The 19,750-nt window shown below is 39.7% G+C and overlaps 1 protein-coding gene across 1 annotated transcript in view; it reads right to left on the reverse strand.

The window, feature by feature from the left end:
* ncaph2 (non-SMC condensin II complex, subunit H2) overlaps window positions 1–2,034 on the reverse strand; it is a 42,396-nt gene extending 40,362 nt beyond the window's left edge. Inside the window, 3 exon segments of the mRNA XM_028813258.2 lie at window positions 1,606–1,707; window positions 1,914–1,951; window positions 1,954–2,034. Coding sequence (XP_028669091.2) covers window positions 1,606–1,707; window positions 1,914–1,951; window positions 1,954–2,023 — 210 coding nt within the window. The 5' untranslated portion in view covers window positions 2,024–2,034.
* Window positions 2,035–19,750: the final 17,716 nt, after the last annotated feature.

Genomic DNA, 19,750 nt, shown 5'->3' on the forward strand with positions numbered 1-19,750 from the left:
AAAGCCTTAAATAATCTCACCCCATCTTATATATTGGAATGTCTGACACCTTATATTCCAAATCGTAACATCAGATCATCAACTGAGTGTCTCCTTAGAATTCCAAGAGCAAAACTTAAAAGAAGTGGTGAGGCGGCCTTCTGCTGTTATGCACCTAAAATCTGGAATAGCCTGCCAGTAGGAATTCGCCAGACTAATACAGTGGAGCACTTTAAAAAACTACTGAAAACACATTATTTTAACATGGCCTTCTCATAACTTCACTGTAATTTAATCCTGATACTCTGTACATCCAATTCATTATAATAACTATTCATTCAAAAATCTGTACTAACCCCTACTCTCTCTTCTGTTTCCTTTTCCGGTGTCCTGTTGGTGGTGGCGCAACCACCACCATCTACCCAAAGCACCATGATGTTCCAACAATGATGGATGGATTAAAAGCCAGAAGTCTGTATGACCAATGGCATCAAGTGACTCCGTGAGAACCCTAACTACAAAGAGGACTATTTCATTTATGTTAGGTAGAATGCCCAGAGGGGACTGGGCGGTCTCGTGGCCTGGAACCCCTACAGATTTTATTTTTTTTCTCCAGCCTTCTGGAGTTTTTTTTTTTTGTTTTTTCTGTCCACCCTGGCCATCGGACCTTACTCCTTTTCTATGTTAACTAATGTTGTCTTATTTTAATTTTGTCTGTTATTTTTCTTTTCTTCATTATGTAAAGCACTTTGAGCTACTTTTTGTATGAAAATGTGCTATATAAATAAATGTTGTTGTTGTTGTTGCCACAAAAAACCACTTCAAAACATTTTATAGCTCAAAGCAATCATCTTCAATATCACAAATAAACATGATAAGATATAGTTCTTTACAATGCTGAACTGAGATACACTGATAAAAGAAAATTACTACATACTACCACTGAATTCTGCAACAAAGTGCATTTCGCAAATGTGACTTGCAGTAGAAAATCTCACTATTTGCTCAGAATAAGTTAACAATTCCCATTTGAAGTCGAATAAATGAATAAGGCACTGTATATTTAAAAAAAAAAAACAAAAAAAAAAACCCTATCATTGCAAGAGTACTACACCAAGTCACATCAGGAATTGTGTGGCAATGTGGCACAAACAGATGAAGGTCCAAGTCTTTAGAGTGCCAGTGCTTCCTGTTTCGCTATATAGTTGCAAGGCATGGATGCTATCCAGTGACCTGAGACAAAGACTGGACACCTTTGGTACTGGAAGCATTCAGTATGTGGCAGTAACCAATCCCAGACAGGATACTATCTATCAAGAAACTCTGTCAGAAACACATCTACACTAACTTACACCCGGACAATATTAAAACCTTTAATAAACTTCAACTCATGTCTTAAGGTCATCTTCATGGAAAGTACCAAGTGTGCAACACACTACCACAGTGCAAGCACACAATACCTATGCTATGAGTATATTATATGACACTTTCTCTTACTAAGTTTAAAAAAAGAAAACAAGTTATAGGAAATATCTTTCTTAACTCTAACTGAAATATTATGCTACACTGAAACATTACTAAAAGAAAAAATAATGAGGCATAGAGCACCATGCCATCTTATCTCACCTTTTTGCTGTAAATACATGCTGATCCTTGAATAAGAAGAGCTGCCTCTGCAAAATTCATTGTGGTTTTTCCACCATCAAAAGAAATACAGATCTGATCCAACTGTAACAAAGTAAAAAAATGTGTTGGTTAAAGTTCTTAAAGCACTTATCCATACAATATATTTAACTGCACTTATGCTGATTAGCAAGATTATTGCAAAACATCCATATTTCAATTATCTTTTTAATGTCAGTTTTTTTTTTTTTTAATAAATGCTAAAATATTTCAGTGGTTACACAAAGAGTAAAAACTGTGCTAAATTTTACCTCATCTAGATACTCTCCCAACTGAGCAGCAACATCAACTCCCAATTCTTAGTCAGGTCCCGAATGGGCTGAAGAAGATGGCTGAACCTTGACTCGGCCTCATCCATCATAAAAAAAAAAAAAAGAACCTAAAAAAAAGCAATACATTTTGAGTATAACACATTCATTTAATAATAAAACTATGGAACAATATGGCTTTTTTCACAAAGTAAAACAAATTCCAGTTGTTTTCTTACAGTATGTCATACTATTTACTATAAAGATTGGGGAATGATTTTTGTTTCTTATATTCTTAATATATTTAATAAATTGGAATTAGTGCAGGGCTGCATAAGCTTGCATTTGCAAAGGAAAAAAATGTAAAAGGTTAATTCTAAGCTGAAAAGGAAAGAAGGTGAAAAACGCAACATTTGAAGGCTATACAGCCAATATAATTTCCTTTACCTTCTTTCCTTTTCAGTGCATTTTTCCTTATTAAATAAACTGGACTGACCATAAAGAGCATAGTGTTTAACACTGCTATTTCAAGAACCCAACATCTTGGGTTTATATCTTAATTTCTATCTCGAAACAACTGCCACATGGATATTCTAGCTGCTAATTTGCCTCTGTAATGATTTTCCTCTGGATACTTCCAAAATCCCAAAGATTTGTGGGTTAAGTTAATTGGCAATTAATTCCTAGTGCCTGATACTGTCTGAATAGCTTACAGCCTCCTCCATGACCCATAACTAAATTAGACCGGTTTAAAAATGCTATGTTAGTTCCAATTCACACATTAACTGTGAATTAATAAATATGTTTTATTCTTAACAAAAACAGGAAAAAAACACTCAATGGCATAATGAAACTAACCATATGTTAAGGAAAAGTATCTTTCAAGCAATAGAAAATAACTAGCTTATGTATACATTAATTGTGTCGTTATGACATTTAGCTTAAAACCTTGAACAAACCATTGCAAAAACTGTTAAAACACTTTAGCAAAACTTGAGTGTTAGCTGATATAGTGAAATAATCTTAACCATATAAGCATCTGCTACATTGAATAGCTAAGTTGAAAAAAACTATGCACTTTCTAACCCAGACTGTAACAAAGTACAGTATAGAGTGAAAAATCTACCTCATCAGTAATCACCTTGCCTAGGTACACATGAACTCACAAAACTGCACAGCACAAACATTTAATTGCTATATTCAACTACTCTTCTATATACATTTTAGCATATACCTTTGCTTCTGATGAACCAAGATTTCTATGTTAACCCATGAAGCAAAGAACTATTAGAAATACTTTAAATACAATATGAGTGTTGATAGTGTCTTTTCATTTGTGAAGTATGCCCTGCAAACATCTGTCCAACCTATGTTACTTTTACAGTTGATTAACTTAATAAACTGTAAAATCAACTGAAAACTCAATCCAGGTTAGCTCCTTAGCTAGGAAAATCTAAAACTAGGTTTAGAGTGCAGGTGTGGAAAAAAAAAAAAAAAAAAGCTGTAAATGCATGTCCATGCTCATGAATATCTGTCATTTATGTGGACTTTTTGTCTGTCCTCCAAGAGTTGCAGTTCCTGATAACTATTTTCATCAACTATCATGGTCATCTTTTGAGCCACCTTTTACAATGACTGTGACTCTAACGTGACATTAAATAACACAATATAAAATAGCAATAACTAAATCTAACTCACACAACTGAAACTTTCATCATGCCTTACTGATATCTTATTTTAAGTACCAGCCTACAGCACCGCTGTTTTCCTAAATGCATCAAATAAACTGTATTCCAATTACTGCACTTTTTCTTTAAACACAAAGACCATTTCTTCACATGATTATGTAATACTAATAAAATGTAACATTGCATAAACTGCTTTAAAATGTAATTGCATTTACGTATGATGTTGTGTGTGACACCATACATAATTTATTTTCAAGTCAAGACTAAAACAGGGGCATTAGAATGTAGACAAAGAACCTTAGTCAATTTTTTTTACCCTCTATTCATGTGCCGCAGTTACTCAACAATCATTTTCTATATATCATATCATAACATACCATAATGTTCCCCCAGTTATGCGTTTTGGGTTCAGGAAAGCAGGAATATATGTTCAGAACAACCAGGAGAATTCTGGATAATTTCAAATATTATTCTTGTGAAAATCCAAGTAGCATACGTTTAGCGATGTCAGTAAGTGAATACTATTATTCTCATATTTTGGGTATCAGTTAACAAACCCAAGTCAATTTTATGTATTTTTAAATTGTTGAACAAGGCTGCAGTTGGCTCCACATGCTCTGCAACCCTGCCCTAGATAAGTAGGTTAGAAAGTCGGATGAATGGCTTAATTGCATTGACTGTTTTTATTTATTTATTTTATCCCTTTGTATTTGTAACATTACTATATTCTTAACTTGCATGTTCTGCCATTGTAAACTATACAAAAAGCATTAACATTTACAGCATTTTTACTGCACTGTCTGAATTACACATATCTGTAACATATACTTCTATTTCACTTGTAGTTTCCATTATGTTTTTGTTACACAGTAACATTACTTTATGATGGCTCCCATAAAAAATGACCCGTATTCTATCTATTTTCAAGGGCATCCAGCCCAAATGCGGATTCAGAAGCTACAGCCTATTTTGTTAGTATTGTGCACACAGCAGGAACCACGTCTGGATGGAGTGTCTGTCTATCTCTAGCCACATCCATGTTGTGTGCCACACTACCGCCGAATCAACTCAGACTCGCCAGTCTTCCTAACCTGCATTACTTTGGGAATTGAGGGTGCAATCGAAAAGACTGAAATACACGCAGAATAAATGCCCTCTCAGACACTAGGTGCAAACTTCACAGGGACAGGTCTAGGGAATTACTAATTTCCCATGTCTCTTTGACGTATGTCATTCTCCACAGTATATACGCGCGTTAGCCATCTCTTTACAGAGATTACTAGATTATATATGATGTACTATTAATACTGTATGCATCTTAAAATCGGTCATTTATAAAGTGTAATTTGTCAAATGTGGCCTTTGACTTACTCACAGTTTATTTTTAGACAAAAGTAAAAGGTTTAATAAACAGTACCTAATAAAATCAATAATAAAAGCATACCGAGGCTAAAATGACATTTATGTACCATGTAGAAATAAATGCAAATATACTAAAATGAAAACACCAGTACGGTACAAAATGCTGTCATTAAAATTACAATACAAAATTCATAATTCTTATAACGAAACCTGAAAGACTTTTTGCGTCATACAATTAATTAATTTTTATGACAGCAAATTGCTTATCGTAGCTACTAAGAACAAAACGGAGTGGGAACAGAAATCAGACTGGAAGCTACTTTATTTTTTGCAGTTTACACTGCGCACTGTTTGACAGCAAATTCCTTTTTACCTAAAACTCTAAACCCACTATCAAAGTCACGCCTTAAAAATATAAGTCGCAACTCTGCTGTGCAAAAAAAGTCATCATCAGATGTAAATTGAAACAAATCTACTTAAAAATAACGATCCACTCACAACAAATGAACTCCATAACAAGGTTATTGTTTCATTTCAGTGGTTAATATTCCTTTTGGTAACATTACCTTTTTCCAACAAGATTCTTCAATGACGACAAAAACACAATCCAGTGTGCACTTACTTAATGCAGGAAGAAAAATTTAACTTCGGCAGGTCTCTCACTTCAAAACAACCGCGCATCCGCCATTTTCGTTTCTCCCGCTCAACAAAAGGCAGGGTTGACCTCTGGTTCCATGTAAACATATGAAAACTAATGACGTACTTCCGGAATTACTTTTCTGAATCACCTTGAGGACAGTGCACTCAGTCCTTTATAGATATTATCTGAAGAAGGTTTGTTTAAGCTGTTTCAGAGTTGCAAATTTCAAAACAAGTTAAAACAGCACTGTTAACTATTAACGTCATGCGAGGGTGTCTTATATTATATTACAACGGAACAAAACAATGTTTTAAGATCACTCTGCAAAGATTACTGGGAAAGGAAGATCGGCAGCTTATGCTTATGAGAGGCTTAGGAATCATGGGTTTTAGATGATTGGCTCGTGCATAACTACAGTATATTAGTCTGTGGGCATTTTAATGTGTGGGCTGTTTATTAAAGTCGCTCCTTTTCTGCTGTGTCTCTGTCTGTTTACGTCTTGTTACTTGAATTGGCTAATACGATTTCATTGATTATGGTTTAAGTGACTAGCTTTGGCTATTGGTGTTAGAAGAAGAAAAGAAAATAGAAAATCCTCAAATGTGGACCAAACTTAAGTTGTTAACTTGTCAGTTTGTGAAAGAATCCCGGTTTAACTTGTTTTAATTTGAATGCCTATAAGAAATTGTCGAAACAGGCTTTGTCTCTTGGAAAAAAAAAACGTTCGTTTCTGTTTAAACCATCTTGGTTTTGCTATATGTGGGCCAGTGTACAAGTCTCCAGTCTCGCAGGCAACCCAAAAATAATAGGTTGGCATACAAGGTACCTTTTGAGGAACATTATCGTTATCAAAGTCATAATAGTTGTGTGATTGCGTCAAGGATCCGAGGTTGATACATGGCCACTGGATTTGCATATTCTCCCTTCGAATGGGTTTTTTTCAGCTACTTTTGTTTTCACCCAATAAATGTGCCTTACTGGTGACTCAGATGTCACCTGATGTAAGTGTGGCCCGGAGCACTATGTAATGTTAGTTCTAGAATGGCATAGCTGATGCAACCAGATGGGTTGCAACTGTTCATTGTAAAAAAAAAAAACTTCAAGAAACGTGCATAGCGCTATGGTTTGGTAAGAAAAAATAAGTTTGAGACATCAATATGTTAACACTGTCATATCATCCTGTACAGATGCCTAGTGGGGAAAGCGTGGAAATAGGATGTATTTTTTCAAATGTACCAGCTTCTGAAAATGTAAAATTCTTGACTCTCATACATCAGTTTCAGGGTCTCAGAAGACAAGCAGCGTCATATGTAAACTAAGAAACAACTCTGTACAGAAAATCAATCCATCATATGGCCCATTCTCACACACTCATACAAAGCCAATTAAATGGGAACCTTCTATGCAGAAAGTGACAGTTACAACTCCAGACAGGTAGTGACTGAGCACAAGATTTAAACTTAGAATGCTGAGTCCTTCAAGCAGTAGTGCTACCATTGCACTCACTGTGTCCTAGCTTTTCTTTTCTGTGAGAAAGTTTGTGAACCTTTTGTAATTTTTCATTTTCCTACATGAAAAAACTCGTAAAATGGGGATCTGATTCTAAGCCATAAGAATAGGTAAACATAGATTAAATATACAAGAATAATAATAAGAATGGTCTTATCTTTATTAAATATAAGTATACTTAAACACAGACAGATTAAACATACAAGAATAACAATAAGAATTCCATCCATCCATCCTCTTCTGCTTATCCGAGGTCGGGTCGCGGGGGCAGCAGCTTGGGCAGAGATACCCAGACTTTCCTCTCCCCGGCCACTTCTTCTAGCTCTTCCCGGAGAATCCCGAGGCATTCCCAGGCCAGCTGGGAGACATTGTCCCTCCAGCGTGTCCTGGGTCTTCCCTGGGGCCTCCTCCCGGTTGGACGTGCCCGGATCACCTCACCAGTGAGGCGTCCAGGAGGCATCCTGATCAGATGCTAGAGCCACCTCATCTGACTCCTCTCGATGCAGAGGAGCAGTGGCTCTACTCTGAGCCCCTCCCGGATGTCTGAGCTTCTCACCCTATTTTTAAGGGAGAGCCCAGACACCCTGCGGAGGAAACTCATTTCAGCCGCTTGTATTCACGATCTTGTTCTTTTGGTCACTACCCATAGGTCATGACCATAGGTGAGTGTAGGAACATAGATCGACTGGTAAATTGAGAGCTTTGCCTTACGTCTCAGCTCCTTTTTCACCACGACAGACCGATGCAGAGCCCGCATCACTGCGGACGCCGCACCAATCCGCCTGTCTATCTCACGCTCCATTCTTCCCTCACTCGTGAACAAGACCCCGAGATACATGAACTCAGGCAGGATCTCACTCCCAACCCTGAAAGGGCACTCCACCCTTTTCCGGCTGAGGACCATGGTCTTGGATTTGGAGGTGCTGATTCCCATCCCAGCCGCTTCACACTCAGCTGCGAACCGATCCAGAGAGAGCTGAAGTTCACGGCCTGATGAAGCAAACATGAGGCAGGATCTCGCTCCCAACCCTGAAAGGGCACTCCACCCTTTTCCGGCTGAGGACCATGGTCTTGGATTTGGAGGTGCTGATTCCCATCCCAGCCGCTTCACACTCAGCTGCGAACCGATCCAGAGAGAGCTGAAGTTCATGGCCTGATGAAGCAAACAGGACAACATCATCTGCAAAAAGCAGTGACCCAATCCTGAGTCCACCAAACCTGACCCCCTCAACACCCTGGCTGCGCCTAGAAATTCTGTCCATAAAAGTTATGAACAGAATTGGTGACAAAGGGCAGCCCTGGCGGAGTCCAACTCTCACTGGAAATGGGTTTCGACTTACTGCCGGCAGTGCGGACCAAGCTCTGACACCGGTTGTACAGGGACCGAACAGCCCTTATCAGGGGGTCCGGTACCCCATACTCCCGGAGCACCCCCCACAGGATTCCCCGAGGGACACGGTTGAACGCCTTTTCCAAGTCCACAAAACACATGTAGACTGGTTGGGTGAACTCCCATGCACCCTCCAGGACTCTGCTAAGGGTGTAGAGCTGGTCCACTGTTCCGCGACCAGGAAGAAAACCACACTGTTCTTCCTGAATCCGAGGTTCGACTATCCGACGAACCCTCCTCTCCAGAACCCCCAAATAGACTTTTCCAGGGAGGCTGAGGAGTGTGATCCCTCTGTAGTTGGAACACATTCTCCGGTCCCCCTTCTTAAAGAGAAGGACCACGACCCCCGTCTGCCAATCCAGAGGCACTGTTCCTGATGTCCATGCGATGTTGCAGAGACGTGTCAACCAAGACAGCCCTACAACATCCAGAGCCTTGAGGAACTCCGAGCGTATCTCATCCACCCCCGGGGCCCTGCCACCAAGGAGTTTTCTGACCACCTTGGTGACCTCAGTCCCAGAGATGGGGGAGCCCACCTCCGAGTCCCCAGGCTCTGCTTCCTCATTGGAAGGCATGTTAGTGGGATTGAGGAGGTCTTCGAAGTACTCCCCCCACCGACCCACAACGTCCCGAGTCGAGGTCAGCAGCGCACCATCCCCACCATATACAGTGTTGACACTGCACTGCATCCCCCTCCTGAGACGGTGGACCAGAATCTCCTCGAAGCCGTCCGAAAGTCGTTATCCATGGCCTCCCCAAACTCTTCCCATGCCCGAGTTTTTGCCTCAGCAACCACCGAAGCCGCATTCCGCTTGGCCTGCCAGTACCTATTAGCTGCCTCCAGAGTCCCACAGGACAAAAGGGATCGGTAGGACTCCTTCTTCAGCTTGACGGCATCTCTCACCGCCGGTGTCCACCAACGTGTTTGGATTGCCGCCACAATAGGCACCGACCACCTTACAGCCACAGCTCCGGTCAGCCGCCTCAACAATAGAGGCACGGAACATGGCCCATTCGGACTCAATGTCCCCCACCTCCCTCGGGACATGGTCGAAGTTCTGCCGGAGGTGGGAGTTGAAGCTACTTCTGACAGGGGGCTCTGCCAGACGTTCCCAGCAGACCCTCACAACACGTTTGGGCCTACCAGGCCTGACCGGCATCCTCCCCCACCATCGAAGCCAACTCACCACCAGGTGGTGATCAGTTGACAGCTCCGCCCCCTCTCTTCACCTGAGTGTCCAAGACATGTGGCCGCAAGTCCGACGACACGACCACAAAGTCGATCATCGAACTGAGGCCTAGGGTGTCCTGGTGCCAAGAGCACATATGAACACCCCTATGCTTGAACATGGTGTTTTTTATGGACAATCCGTGACAAGCACAGAAGTCCAATAACAAAACACCACTTGGGTTCAGATCGGGGGGGCCATTCCTCCCAATCACGCCCTTCCAGGTCTCACTGTCATTGTCCACGTGAGCATTGAAGTCTCCCAGCAGTACGAGGGAGTCCCCAGAAGGTATGCCCTCTAGCACCTCCTCCAGGGACTCCAAAAAGGGTGGGTACTCCGAACTGCTATTCAGTGCATACACACAAACAACAGTTAGGACCATCCCCCCACCCGAAGGCGGAGGGAGGCTACCCTGTCATCCACCGTGGTAAACCCCAATGTACAGGCTCCAAGTCGGGGGGCAATAAGTATGTCCACACCCACTCGGCGCCTCTCACCGGGGGCAACTCCAGAGTGGTTCCAGAGTCCAAGCTGTGCGTCGAGGTGAGAACGACTATATCAAGCCGGAACCTCTCAACCTCGCACATAAGCTCAGGCTCCTTCCCCTTCAGAGAGGTGACATTCCACGTCCCAAGAGCCAGCTTCTGTAGCCAAGGATTGGACTGCCAAGGTCCCCACCTTCGGCCACCACCCGACTCACACTGCACCCGACCTCCTTGGCCCCTCCCGTAGATGGTGAGCTTATGGAAAGGGGGACCCACGTTGCCTCTTCGGGCTGTGCCCGGCCGAGCCCCATGGGTGCAAGCCCGGCCACCAGGCGCTCGCCATCGAGCCCCACCTCCAGGCCTGGCTCCAGAGGGGGGCCCCGGTGACCCGCATCCGGGCGAGAGAAAACGCCGTCCAAATTTTTTATTCATCGTAGGAGGTTGTGTTGAACCGCACTTTGTCTCATCCCTCACCCTCATAATAAGAATTGTCATATCTTTATTAAGTATATTGCTTAAATATTAGGACACCTCCTGCTGGTCCTCCATTACCATGCCTTTGTATGGGCAACCTGTGACTTCCCTATTTAGGGATGCTGCGCGGCCACCCAACAGCTAAGAGCCCTTAAGGTATTGCTACATGTCTCTCTCTCTCTTTCCATCTGTGCCACATCACAATAGTAGAGTCTATACAAAACAGTCTGAAGAACCAAGTCCCTGAGTTTACTAGCATCTCCAGACCATTTGGATAGTCATATTTTGGCCAAGTATTGGGTAACAATAAGCTAAGTCAAGTCAAGTCTAATTTTATGTGTCACATACAAATGCTAAATTAACTGTATATTTAAGAAGAACCTGAAGGACAATGACTTTATAAAGATCAAAAAATGTACATTTGTTAAATGAGTACAATAGTATGCATTAATAGAACTGAAAAATATTTGATAAATAAATAACTAAAAAATAGTTAATAACTTGATGTAAGAGAGTTAACAATAAGGTATCAAGTATGTCTACGCACTTTCCTGATTGAAGATGCAGATGGACTATGGAAAAAAGCTCCTCCTAGTCTCTCTGAACTTGTCTTCAGGCATCTGGGCCATTTTCCTCACCATTGCACAGAAAAAAATGCTGTTGTTGGGATATCTGGTATCATTGATAACTTTCCTGGTTTGACATTGCTTGGGGCAGATGATCAGGAAATTGGAGAGTGCACACCCGGTGATGTGTTCACTCTTTGCAGAGCCTTGTGCTCCTGCAGCCAAACCAGGCAGTAATTCTTCCTGTCAGGATACTTTGTTGGTGGAATGGTGGATTTTGAACAGTTCTTAAGTCATTTGGTTGAGGTGGGGAGCAATCTGAAAACCCATTAATCCCCCAAGTCTGAGGTGGTAAAGACATTGTTGTGCTTTCTTCACCGGTGTGCTAATATGCTTGAACCAGGTCATGACTTTTGTGATGCAGACTCCGAGGTGTCTGAAACTGTCCACCCACTCCACCTGAATGTTGTTAATATTGAGGAGGTGGTAGTGCCCCTGCTGTTTTCTCTCAAAGTTTGTAATCTAATCCTTTGCCTTGCTGACATCTAAGAGTAGACTGTTGTACTGACTCCAGTGTGACACAGAACTCTCCACTTCAGCCAGGTAAGCAATAAGCAAGCTCATTGTTGTTTGTTATCAGGCCTAATACGGCTGTTTCATCAACAAACTTCACAAAGATGTTTGAATTATGTGCTGCCATGCTGCAGGGTAGAGGGAGTACAGCAGAGGACTCAGAACACAGTGGTCCCTGCAATGGACCAGTTCTCTATCCAGAGCTGATTCCTGCCTTGTGCCCAAGTGCTGCTGGGATACTCTGTGACCCTCAGATGGATTAAGCACATTTGAGAATATCCATCCATTATCCAACCCGCTGAATCTGAACACAGGGTTACGGGGGTCTGCTGGAGCCAATCCCAGGCAACACAGGGCACAAGGCAGGAACCAATCCCGGGCAGGGTGCCAACCCACGGCAGCATTTGAGAATATATATTTTTTTATTTAAAACAGATGAAAGGAAACTGAAACCTTATAATCTCAGTTTCAGTGTGTCATGAGCTTCAATGGGACCCAGACACAGTCTCTATGAAGTTTGTATTTCATCACCATGTCTGGGTGGGCTTTTCTTTTCTTAGTGCAGTTTTCCACTGACAACCTCATGTTAGGCTGATCGGACACTATAAATTGGCCTAGTGTGAGTGAGTGTGTTCTGAGACAGAATGGAACCATGTACAGTGGGGGTTCCCAGTGGAGCCAGGATAGGCTCTAGACCCTATAACTCTACATTGGACAAAATCATGTTTGAAAGTGGATGGATAAATATAGAGAGCTTTTATAAAGTATTTGCTTTAGAAATTCTTTTATACCCTTGCCCCCTGATCTACGCCTCACCACAATTTTATTGTGGAGTTCTACAAAGCATTCCTTGGTCTTTATGACATGTATTGGGAATTGTGTGACTTTATATATACAGCTGTGTACCTTTCTAAATGATGTCCTTTTTTAAAACATGATTTCACTTTTTCCTTATAGATTATGGATTGTGGACTGATGGAAAGAAATCGCAAATGTATCCTTTTAAAACTAAATGTAAAATACAATGATGCAGAAAGTGAAGGGGTCTGGATACCTGTACTTTCTGAATCTGCTGTAGGTAATGACTAGGCTGTGAAATGAACTGGGCCCCATGGAGCATTGAGGCTGTCACATTAATTACTGCCCAACTATGCAACTCCTTCAGAAGATAGTACACATAATATTATGTTGCTCAAATGAGGTTCACCATATTTAATATAAAAATATATTGTGGTATTTAGCAAGTAAGTACATGTGCTCCTGTTTTGTTCAACTAAAATAATTTATTTTCTGTCAACATTTTTGCTTCTTCCTGTTACCCAAGTACATAAACTGCAAACTAATCCCTTTTCCATAGATTTATATTGAGGTGGTTAGTCACACGGGCAATGTGCAGTGGTTTGCATGGGCCACAAGGGTTTTTCTCTGCCTACTTGGAGTTTTTCTCCTATATGTCAAAGTTGTACTGGTTAGGTTACTGGGTGGCTGTAAATTAGTCTAGTATGAGAGATTGTGGGTGTGTACAAGTTTGTTTCCTGTGATGGACTGACATCCGCAATCCAGTGTTAATTATTGCCTTGCCCTCAATGTTGCCATGATGCACTCTACTTTCCATCAAATCTAAATTAGATTTACAAGGGAAAAACTTGGGGGCTGGTGGCAGAATTGGCACTCCAGCCACCATAAAAAACCTTACGCTGGTTCCATTCCATCTGAACTAGTGTGGTGTTGAGGTGTCACCTGTTGCATGGCTGCACTCGGGTCCTAATCTGGAATCCTGAGTTGGTTTGTCGTGTGGTGGGTGCGGCAATGCGCTGTATCAGCGCATGCTCCTAACCTCCTCCTCCTTTATTGTGCAGACTTTATGAAGATGCCTCCTCTCTGTGGTCAGGTACTGTGCACTTCCTCGCCAGTTCCCTTCAATCTATAACCTCAAGTAAATACAATACGAACAGGCAGGAAAAAGAGCTGTACCTTTAATTAATTATGTATTATAGGTAGTATGTTCATAATAATAAGCAATATAAAATAAGTGTGATAAAAATATAATTACAGTCTAAGTAATAGTGCATCTTGTGTTCATAGGTGGCTCTTGACTTATCTGCCATCTAGCTTGGTCTTTGCTACCACAAGGCCTTTGAATGGCTTATTGAAACAAGCTGCATGACAAGGATCCATTAATGTTAATTAATGGAGCAAATATCTTTCTCTGTCAAATGCAGTAAACAGGATATGATTTCTTCAGTTGAAGAAAAATCTAATAGTGTAATGAATGTTATCAAATTATACTGCTCATTAGACAATGGATTCTCCGTTTGGTATTACTCCAAAGTGGACCTGTAATGAACGAAGACTTGTGCTAACTCCACCATGTCTTGGGTAAGTGTGTTAAAATCATAATAAAATTAAGTTAAAGCCAAGCCAAAATATAAGGCAAAGAATGAAAACCATCACATATTTTATCAGAATTATCTCTTGTATCTGAAAGACACACAATGAAAATGTTTTTTTAACTCCTTCAGTTACATTTTACCAATTTCCTTGATGGTGGCCTTTTTGTGACCTTTATGTTTTCCATCTCTCCTTTCCCTTTGATTTTTCCAATAGTTATTGTCTTTCTTTAGTGAGTCACTTTTTCTCATGTTGTGATGGAAATATTTTACATTCATGTTGTTATCGTCAATTCAAATGGGGTATGATCTTATATTAATAACAAGTGTGCAGACTTGTATATGTGTGACATATTAAACAAAAATCATTAAAACATGGCTACATCTTGTTCATATTTCAGAGTTTGTTCCACTGTTAACATAGCTGAAATACTGGGAATCTCTGACACTAACACACACTTGGGAGTAGAAATCAGATAATTATTTATGTAGTTTTTTTATATACTGGTAAATGAAAGCTTAACTCAAAACCGAGATCTTAATAACTCTATGCCTATGCTTTCAAGAGAGCAATTTTATTAAAAGTTCTTATCCGCCCATTTACTGGAATCAATCATTAAAAATGCAGATATTGAAAACAGAGGTACAGCATTTGTTCAGAAAATCCAGCAATGTTTTCTCCAGAGTATGCATCTTATCTCCGTAATTGCTCCATATAAGTTGAACTAGTAAGATCAGTAAGTACATGCAGTATTATTATAACTATTATTATAATAACAAAGACAGTAGCCTTCCAGGCAAACCTTTGTAGTGCTCTCATCTTCTTAAATTGTTTTATCCTCTGCATAATGACTTTTGGGATATTTCTTATTAAACTCCAACTTAACCTTATGAATCACTGGATGTCCCTTTGCACTTTCTAATATGCTTGCATGGTTTAGAACTTTATTTTCTCCCATCTTTACATCCTCACACTTCTTTCTGCTAATACTTTTTCATTTTGTATATGAGCTTGCTCTCTTGATTTATAGTTCAGGCCAAACAGTTGATTGAAAAAAAAAACTTTTGAGATATCTTGCATCTAATATAAAATACCAGTAACGGTGTACTGCACGATAACGTGCAGCGAATACACTTGACTTATATTTTTCATATTCTTTCTCTGTACACTTAACATTCGTTTGCTCAGAAGTTGATGTGCTTGTTGCTTTGTGAGCAGCTCTTCTTTTCTCCACCCTAGTGGCCCGCTTCTTTTCTTCTTCCGTCGGCATTTTTTCACGTTAAAACTGATTAAGTCAGTGTTTGTGTTGCAATTGCTTAGTACATTTTTCTTAATTTTTCACTTAAGCTGTCACTTAAGTGTTCAATCTGCCTCAAGAATGATTTAAGATATGAAGAGGTAGTGGAAGTGACGGGTAAGGTGGTAGGGTTGAGAACGGCGCCTGTACGCATACACAGCATGGCCACCATGTGGCGCACTGCTGAGAGTTGATTTTACAATAACATAAAATAAAAATAAAAAGATTAATAAAAATCATCACCCCGAAAGGTCACATAGTATATATGTACCAAATTTCAGGTCAACAGGTCAAACAGTTTGTGAGCTACAGGTGATTTAAAATCCTGGACAGACAAATGAACAGCCACGGTAGCATATTATATAAAAAGATCTATGCAATTACATTTTTCTGCTCAGTCCAACTTGACAGAGATGTGTTACCTAGCCAGAACAGAGTGACACATTACACAAAAGCACTTACAAAATATAAAACAAATAATAAAAACTGATATTTTTTTCATATGGTAAGGTGTATCATAGGTATACAGATATGCATGCATATGGGGCCCACTATCATGTGTAAAGCACATAAAACAGAGCTACATTAAATGTATATAGAGCTATGTTCTTTTATTAATGGGTTTAAAGGACCAAAAAGATCAAGAGATATCCAGGAGATGACATACTTTTAAACAGCAAGCAGTCAAAAATATCCTGACTATCTAAACTAACCTTTCCTTATTTAATTAATTGCTAACCAAAGATTTGCAGATTAGAGATTTTATTGATAAACAGAGACAGTTTGAATGCTATGTTACCATCTTAAATAGGAGGGGTAAAATGTCAAAACACTTCATGCGACTTTCACAAGAGCCCCAAAATAGTGACAATCATGAGAACAAGTAAAAAACAAGCAGCTCAAAAGGGCCTAATATTATGATCTGGACTTTGTTTAAAAACTTTACAGGTTTTATTTTTGGCTAGAGGAATTTAACCTCCTTAGCGCTATGTTTAAAAATGAGCCAAAAATTTTCAATTTTTTTTCAAAAGGAACAAAATTTACAATGTGTAACAGAAACATGTAAATATCAAAATGTCAATATAAATACAGTACTTTACTGATGCAGCAATAGTAGATATTATACATATGATATGTTCTGAAACAGTACCAATGCACAGCCCAATGTTGCAATCAGGACAGTTGAAGCATTTTTCTTTGCATACTTTTCTTACAATATTTTTTTCTGCTGCTTGTGCATGAAAGGGTAGAATGTCAATGCCTGGTTCACATGAGCGATTTGCCCATTGTGTTATTGTTAATCTGTGGAAAGCACCTTGAGTTGCATGTAAATGTATGATAAAGTGCTATATAAATAAAGTTATTAATATTATTATTATTATTGTGGTCATACAGTGCTATATGGCATTGTGTATTTTGATTGTTTTTACTATTACGATCCATCTGCTGATTCCCATTTACATAAAACTGCTACTGCCCTTTGCAGTCTGTACATCTAAGGCCTAAACAGTAAGAACAAAGCCTTTATTATTCATATCAAGACCCAAACAAGCAAAAAAAAAACCTGACCCAAATATAAAATTTCAACAAAATAAAGGAATGCCAAAGGTCTGCAAAAAACAAAATTCAAAGTAATCACTAGTTCCAAAGGAAATGATTAAATTTCAAAATAACAAAGTGCATACTAGATAGATAGATACTTTATTAATCCCAAGGGGAAATTCACATACTCCAGCAGCAACATACTGATAAAAAGTGTCCAGGGAACGAGTCCACATAAAAGAAAGTGGTAGGAGTGATCAGTTAAATAGATAAAATAGATAAAAAGGTAGAAAGGTAAAGTCGTACACGGAGCTGCTGGAAAGGCTGCCACTTGTGGCGGCGCCTGAGTCATACATGAATAAACATGTTAGAAAATGACTGTAAGGTGTAACATTCATGTGCATTCAAGTTCAATAGGTGGGTTCGAGAATCTTCTCAATTCAGTTCAGGGTTGCAGGGGCCAAAGAGTAACTCACCCATATTGGGCATAAGGCTGAAAACAGGCCTGGACAGACTAGTCCATCACATGAACCACTCTCACTCACAAAAACACACCATTTTCACACACAGTGAGAATTTGTATGTGTCAATTAACATATCCTAAATAAAAAAAATACTTCTTTGCAAGATTATGTCTGGCCATTGTAATTTTCATGAAACGTTAATTACAAAGCTATTCAATTATGGCAAATATTAGACAATAACAGAAGTGTGAGGCAAACTTTATTACAGCAACTGCCCACTACAGATGGCACTCTAACGGTAAATTATAGGATGACCAGATTTTCAAAGTCCCAAATTTGAATGCTTGTGCAGCATTTATTTCCACGCATAGTCTCATTTGATTAATGCCTCTCATTATCTTTAGAGAGAGATAAAGGCACAGGACAAAAAACAAAACACTTTCACAAGCAAACAAATAATTTGGGAATATACTGTCTGTTTTTTGTACTTCTTGGTCCTCATTGTGATAGTGTTCAAGGTTAACACAAGATTCTAATGAAGCTGGGTTTCCCCTTTGAATTTTGTGTGTGCTGTCATAAATGTATTGTGATGATGTTTGCAGCACTGACAAACTTTATTAGATGGGTAGCCTTTTAAAACCAAGATATTTTTGATGTTTTTCAGTTATTTATTGGGACACAGACTGAAAATGGGCACAGTCCCTTTCACCTGGGTGTCTGGTCATCCAAGTAAATTAAAGTGTCAGTGAAATAGCTAATCATTTTAATATGCAGAAAATGTAGATGGGAGGTTGGTTTAGTGTACAATTAATACTGAATAAATGTTTATCTACTCTGTGCATAACAGTTTATTTGCCTCATGGGCATACCCTGGCAGAATTTGTGAAATATTGGCCATTGTTTGGAAAATATAAGTAACTAGCCATGTGCGCACAACTACGTTGCTTAAGTTGTCTGTGAAGGCCTCCCTGTTTAAACGCGGCTGCCAGTTGTGAACTGGGCCCTTCGTCGCACAGCATTATGATTTTTTATAAGGGAAACAAAATTAGAAAACAAAACCCTTGGACATTGATTCGATAGGAACGGCCTACTCGGAATCACTGTCCGAATAGTAATTATGTGGTGGTGGAGGAGCATTTCTGCTTCTCTCCGTTCACAGTCCGTCTCGTTTTCACGACGCTGTCGTTTCCTCTCATGATCTCTTCTCAACCTTTCTCTAATCTCGCAGGTTGCTTTGTGGCAATCCAAAGAGTAAGGAAGAACCAATGCTTCTTTCTTGAACTCCAAACGCCGACTGATGGAAAATCACAGAAGTGTGTCCGACTTATATACTCTGACTGCCGACTCCAAGAAGCGGGTGAACATTCGCTTTGGACAAAGTGCTGCCAATGATGGTCGATAGAAACAGAAAAAACCACAGTCTCGACAACGAAGCAGGTGTTGACGCCAGATCTAAACACAAAGAGTGGTATCGACAGTGTTTGTAAAGAAAAGTAACAACCAAGGCAGTGACAGGGAAACATGAATTTGCGGACAAACAAAGATCAAGATCCAAACAATTTGTTTAGTTTGAATGTCTGTGTTTTGAGGTGTGACTGGAGTACTATAGTCTTCAGTACTATAAGCCTGGAGGAGATTCTTAATGCAATGCCTATGTTTTAGCTGTCTCTCTACTGCCATCTAGTGCTTCTTCTTCTAATTCATTCACGGACAAACAAACATCAAGATCCAAATGAAGATTACATATAGAGATCATGCAGAAAGCTTTCCTTTTAATTAGGAATTGTTCTCAGGCAAAGCAGTTTATTATCACATAATTGGGTGTGCCCTTTTTAAATATAATGATAACTGAAATTATCCAAATGAGTCTGATCAAAAGTTTACATACCCTTGAATGTTGGGGCTGATAATATACACAGAGATTCAAATTAAGGGTAATTAAGGGAGAGTGTCCACACCTGCAAGCTCATTAATTGTAACCAGTATCTGTGTATAAACTGTCAATTTAAACTTATATACAGTAACATAATAGTCAATTTAAATTCATGCAGAGCTGCACTGACTTTTCTGTATACCAGGCCATGGGGAAAGCAAAATAACTACCAAAGGACCTGCGGAAAAGGTTATTGATTTACTGTATATAAATTATTAAAAGGATATCCGGAGGTCTAAAAATACTGTCAGTAGTGTTCAAACTCTGATAAAAAAAGTGGAAAGTAGGGGGTTCTAT

The sequence above is a fragment of the Erpetoichthys calabaricus genome, chromosome 1, assembly GCF_900747795.2.
Source record: "Erpetoichthys calabaricus chromosome 1, fErpCal1.3, whole genome shotgun sequence".
In the NCBI taxonomy this organism is placed as follows: domain Eukaryota; kingdom Metazoa; phylum Chordata; class Cladistia; order Polypteriformes; family Polypteridae; genus Erpetoichthys; species Erpetoichthys calabaricus.